The sequence below is a fragment of the Salmo salar genome, chromosome 19 (genome assembly GCF_965601325.2).
Source record: "Salmo salar chromosome 19, fSalSal1, whole genome shotgun sequence".
NCBI lineage: Eukaryota > Metazoa > Chordata > Actinopteri > Salmoniformes > Salmonidae > Salmo > Salmo salar.
This window is the reverse complement of record NC_138309.1, coordinates 18434001-18440000: the sequence shown is the minus strand read 5'-3', so window position 1 is coordinate 18440000 and position 6000 is coordinate 18434001. Positions and strand designations below refer to the sequence as shown.

Below are 6000 nucleotides of genomic sequence, written 5' to 3'. Positions count from 1 at the left end.
GAAACCATGTTAAACGCAGGCATGGGGAAAGCAATAGTCACATTAAACACAATTTCTCCGTGCTGTAAAATAACTTTGAAAGAAATATATGGATTGGTCAATGTTGGTATGGGGAAAAGTGATAGCAAACGAATCCTACCGCTGCCACCAAAAGCCAACTAACATTTCTGTTTAAAACAGCTAGGAAGGAAATGTATGGATTGGTCAACATGCCATTGCACATATTGATTGGTGCGTTTGTGTGCGGACCACAAAATCCATAACTATAGAGAGGGACAAGTTTTAATCAATCCAAGATTGACCGCCTAAGACCGCCATCTAAGAGGGTAGCAGTGTGTTTAAATTAGTGTTGTTTGTGCAGACCCCTGCTTCCTTCTACTGGCTCTAGAACTCAATGTCTCTAGAGACTAACAGAACCCTTTTTTTCTGGCCAATGATCTCAGAATTCCTGAATGTGAGACCACACATACACACATATAAGGGTCTGTCATTGTTTAAACTGAGCCGTGTAGCAATTGTCTAAAGAACACAATTAGATTCAGTGAAAGCTAAAGAAATCAGCTTTCACTTTTTACATTCTCCATGTCTCAAAACGATTCCATGATACAACCACTAACTTTGGCTTATTGCCTTCAGCACAGTGAGGCGTGAGGGGAAAATAAAACAGCTGATGAATATGGGAATAAATAACTCAAAATAGCAGTCAGTCAAACTGTATCAGTAGTTGCCTTCAGTTAAGATGAGCTTTTTTCTTTAAGTATGTAAAGCTTAAGATGACGAGGAAGCTTTCCACCACACCAGCGTCCCTCCGTCCGTTGGCTGTTAGATTCGCATTGACTGAGAGTGATTAGAGAAGTGCGTGCGAGCGCGTGTGCGATTAAAGAGGGTAGGAAGCTTTATATTAAAGTCGTCACAGAGAGACAGCTGGGAAGGCAAACACTGATATTAAAGTGGGTCTGAGGGCTCCAGATCATCCCTGATACTGTAAGCTTTATTGACGTTTCTGACAAATGCAAAATAAATGAGAAAGAGATAAGTAATGCAGCTACTGCTCTGAATGCTGTGAAAGAGGAAGGCGGAAGTTGCTAAGATAAATGTCTCTGAAAACCACTATTTTTTAGGCACTGAGGGTGGTAGAGCGTTTTGATCTCCTTGTGATAAACTTGTTTCCCTCTGGTCAACACTAAAGAGAAAGTAGAGCATTACGTGGGATTGTATTAAATTCCAAGAGTTTGCCCAAAATCATTTAACAGTCTAGAGATAACTTCAGTAAAGTGTGGATTTGAAATGTTTGACTTTGACGGTACGAGACATAGACGATTTGAGAAGAGAAGAAATAAAGAAGAGAGAAAGAGAGAGAGAGAGATGGAGAGAGAGAGAGAGAGATGGAAAGAGAGAGATGGTTTATCTTACCGTGGCAGGGAACTGTACTGTCTTTGAGCCTGTGTAAATGAGTCTCGTCTCTTGTCTTGTCTCGGTCTCTGCACCTGTGACTCCACAGACACAGATTGGTGTCCGGTCAGGCTATAGGTCCCCGAGTTAGCCTGAAACACACATCCCGGTTACACACAGCATATGTACACTTTACACACACAATATATATTTACAGCACATTTACACAATGATTTTGGATACTCTGACATTATACACAAACCCTTAATAAAGCCCAGTAGAAAAGACATTGTGTCATCTATTATCAAGACCAGAAGTTGATGGAAGGTAGGTTTCTCAAGAGCAAGAGTTTATTTGTGGGAGGATGTTGGTGGATGGTAGTAGGTGTTAATGAAGCAAACACCTGCCCCTCTGACCCTGGCGGAGGCTCATACTGTCATTAGTCTAGCCCACACATCCTTGACCTGGAGTGGAGAGCCATAATGGCGCCACCATTACCTGTTGCCATTGTTGGCATGCTTTAGCTGGTAGTTGGTGACCTTGACTACCACTGCCTGATCCAAACGAGGAAGTGGCGCTGTGGCTTTGTTGTGTGAAGTCATCAGAATGGTTGGTATGGTATAATCATCACACGCACTCGCAGGAACACAACGCAAGACACATCACTAATGAGCTAGCTGATTAAAAACATGACAACGTAATTAGCAGTAGAGGCATGTACATGCTTGTACCTTTGGAGGATGTGTCAGAAGAACTGTTGACTTGAGTATTTTTTGAAACATATTTATTTCTTCATCTATAAAAGGCTTTGAGGGATATGAGGCTGAAGGGGATATGCTGTCAGTATAGGTACTGAAGACAACGTCTTTAACATGTCTAATGTCTGCTGCAGATTTTCACATTGACAGCTGCAATAACAGCCTAATAGGCCAATTACAGAAATCACGCTAACCTCTCCCTAAGCCCTTGGAAGTAAAAAAATAATGCTATTCCATTTTAGTCATTTCAGCATATGCTCTTATCCAGAGCGACTTACAATAGTGAGTGCATACATTTTCATACTTTGTTTTGTACTGGTCCCCTGTGGGAATCAAACCCACAACCCTGGCGCTTGCCATGCTCTACCAATTGAGCTACACAGAGCCTATTACACGTGTGTCAAATTAATTGACCTTAATGTTTCAGGTTTCCCTGAAATAACACATCTCGCTCCACTCAAAAATGCTTGAAAACATAAACTAATATCAGATTAAGCGTAATGGAAACATGAAATGATTTTATTGGGCCTAAAAGCAGAGGGTGAGAAAATTCTTTGGCACGCCGAAAAAACTTTTTATGTAATTTCAATGGGGGATGGAGGATGGGATTCAGCCCAAGGCTTGACATTTCCTGTATTCAGGTTTCTTATTGTAGGGAGCTGAGGTCTAACCGTAGAAGAGAATGGCTTTGTCTCAAATGTCACCCTATTCCATATATAGTGCACTACTTTGACATCGGCCCATAGGGCTCTGGTAAAAAAGTAGTGCACTATGTAGGGAATAGGGTGGCATGTTAGGGAAGAAGGCAAGAGGAATGGCTGGGACACAGAATCAGTCAGAGTAATACCATTAGCCAGGAAGGAGAATCTGATTATTCACTGTTCTGTGGGAATACAATGCCATATAAAACAGGACATTTGCCAAAATCAAATCAAAAGATGTCCATGTTCATTTTTGATTTAATAAGAGGGAAAAGGATGTCAATACTTCACGTTTTTCCCTCCACGTTGCATATAGCCTAGCCTGTCAAGTCCATGGAGAAAAAATATACCACCTGTTAAAACACAGCTATCAAAAATAAAGAAACATGAAAACAGATGGAAAGGGAGGGAGAGTCTTGGAACTCCGACCTCACAGAAACACAGTCTAATAGTGATCATAGACTCACCCAACCCCATCTAGACTATCAGAGGAGGGTGAGGAGAGGGGCTCCTTCCCCACCACTGTCTTTATCCCAAACAGCACCCTACTCCCTACATACTTTTTTGTTTGTTACGTCCCTACCTTTTTTCAAAAGTTGTGCATTATATATAGGGAATAAGGTGTCATTTGGGACCCACAAAACGGTTTACCCCATAGCATAGACAATGACTTTAAGAGCTCCGCTCAACTCCACCTTACACAAACAGCCATATGGAACACATTTCCCTGCGAATGTACTTGACTGGTGCACATAAAAACAGAGTGCGTATCCCAAATGGCATCCTATTCCCTATATATAGTGCACTACTTTTGATCAGGGCTCATAAGGCTAGACAGTATGAAAAGAGAAGGCAAGGCTAAGCCTGGATGGATAAAACCTACAGTTGGATAATGGATAATGACTCCACTCCCCCTTTAAATTGTTTCACACAGATCCAATTCCTGTCAATTTATTAACAGCGGGGCTAGTCCATTTGCGGTGAGGAGGGGTGTGCCACCCCAGGCTACAGCTCCGTTCGCAGAGCGCTCCGTGTGGTCCACCACTTCCTCTATTCAGCCCAGAGAACTCCGAGAGCTCAGAGAACGGACACAAATGGGAAGTGGCTTTCTTTATCGCCACATCTCAGACTTTAAGCACCTCAATACATCTCAGACGAAGTATCTCCTCCGTATAGGAAGTATATCAAAAACAGACCAGCCTGGATATTAGGACCATATGCATGCATCCTCTTGAGACATTTAAAAGGCATTTAAGAGCTGGTACATCTCTAAAGAATTAGATATAGAATTATATGTGCTCATTCGGTTTTTCTACATTTTACTACTCCTAACAGTAGTATGCTGTATGTACTGGAGAATAGGGGTGAAAAATGTTATTACATAGAGAATAATGGACATGCATAATCCAATGTTCCCCTTGAGTTCCCTCTCTCCCAGACACTTGCTCTCTCTCTGCACTATATCTTATCTCTGAACAGGAACACAATTTTGTATCTAAGTAACCACTGCAGTATGATAAAGACAAGGGCCCTGAATAGCAGTGTCTGTCTGTGTTATCTGTGAGTAGCCATTATCATACAACATAACCCCTCTACAAGTGACTCCCTATATTGCTCCCTGTGGCTGGGGCTGTGCTTGGGTTAATGCAACATTTTAGCTGATGCAATGCCACATAACACAGTACAGAGTTGTATTATGATTAGAAACCGTCTTACCCCTTGCCCCTGGCCTCTACCAAGTCAAGTGACTGCACTTACAAAGAATTTACGCTTCACATGATTTCATGATAACCAGTTCAACACACATACGCTGTTTCTCCCTCCTGCATTGGCAAGGAATGACCTGGATTCCCCTCGACTGTACTGCTTCTATGGTGGCTGAGTTTGTAGCCTTGTATGTTATGGGCGGATTCATTGGAATTCACATAAATAACAGTTTTAATAGGAGCCGGTGGTGTTTTTGATCCAGTACCAGTATAATGGTGGAACACTCTCCTGTTCTGTGTGTTCATGCTGAACATGCTTCTCCAAGGCCAAGTCTCAAATGGCACCCTGTTCCCTAGGGCCCATAGGGCTCTGGTCAAAAGTAGCGCGCAATATAGGGAATAGGGCGCCTTTTGGGACACAACCCATCTATCCCACCCAACAACAAAGATAACATGTTATTGCTTAAGAACAGAGAGGCAGCCCTCGTGGAACATTCATGTGGTTTATTATGATGAACATCTGGAAATCCCCTCTCAGAAGGAATCTGCACCTTAGGCCAACGATGTGGGAGGGAGAGAAAACAAGACGAGGGCTAATTGTGTGAATTGGATCAGGTTGTGTGACAGCCAGGCATGGGCTGTACATTACCACCATTATTCTATTATAGAAGACTGGAGGAGTCAAAGTCCTGACCGGAACATTCTCGCTATAGAGTCTGAGGCAGGGTTCTGTGCAGGGAGAGAGAGAGAGAGAGAGCAGACCCACCTCAGTTCACTTTAAGAGAGCTGGGGCTAAACCTTCGCCAGTAACACAACATTAAAAACACACTAATTCTCCTCACTCTGTCTTTCTGTTTGTCTTCCTCTCTGGCTGTCTGTCTCTCTCTGTATCTATCGCTCTCTCTCCCTCCCTATATACAGTGTACACCTATCTCTCTCTCTCTCCCTCTCTATATACAGTGTATATCTCTCTCTCTCTACATATACAGTGTATACCTATCTCTCTCTCTCTCCCTCTCTATATACAGTGTATACCTATCTCTCTCTCTCCCTCTCTATATACATTGTATATCTATCTCTCTCTCCCTCCCTGTATACAGTGTATATCTCTCTCTCTCTCTCTCTCTATATATACAGTGTATATCTATCTCTATCTCCCTCTCTATATACAGTGTATATCTATCTCTCTCCCTCTCTATATACAGTGTATATCTATCTCTATCTCCCTCTCTATATACAGTGTATATCTATCTCTATCTCCCTCTCTATATACAGTGTATATCTATCTCTCTCTCTATATATACAGTGTTTATCTATCTCTCTCTCTCCCTCTCTATATACAGTGTATATCTATATCTCTCTCTCTCCCTCCATCTCTATATACAGTGTATATCTATCTCTATCTCCCTCTCTATATACAGTATATATCTATCTCTCTCTATA

The 6000-nt window shown here is 42.1% G+C and overlaps 1 protein-coding gene across 2 annotated transcripts in view; it reads right to left on the bottom strand.

The window, feature by feature from the left end:
* Nucleotides 1–6000, bottom strand: part of LOC106578541 (partitioning defective 3 homolog) — a 568924-nt gene that overhangs the window by 7925 nt on the left and 554999 nt on the right. For both annotated transcript variants that reach the window (XM_014157480.3, XM_014157481.3), the window contains one exon: nucleotides 1414–1544. In XM_014157480.3, the coding sequence (XP_014012955.1) occupies nucleotides 1414–1544 (131 nt within the window). The remainder of the gene's footprint in view (nucleotides 1–1413; nucleotides 1545–6000) is intronic.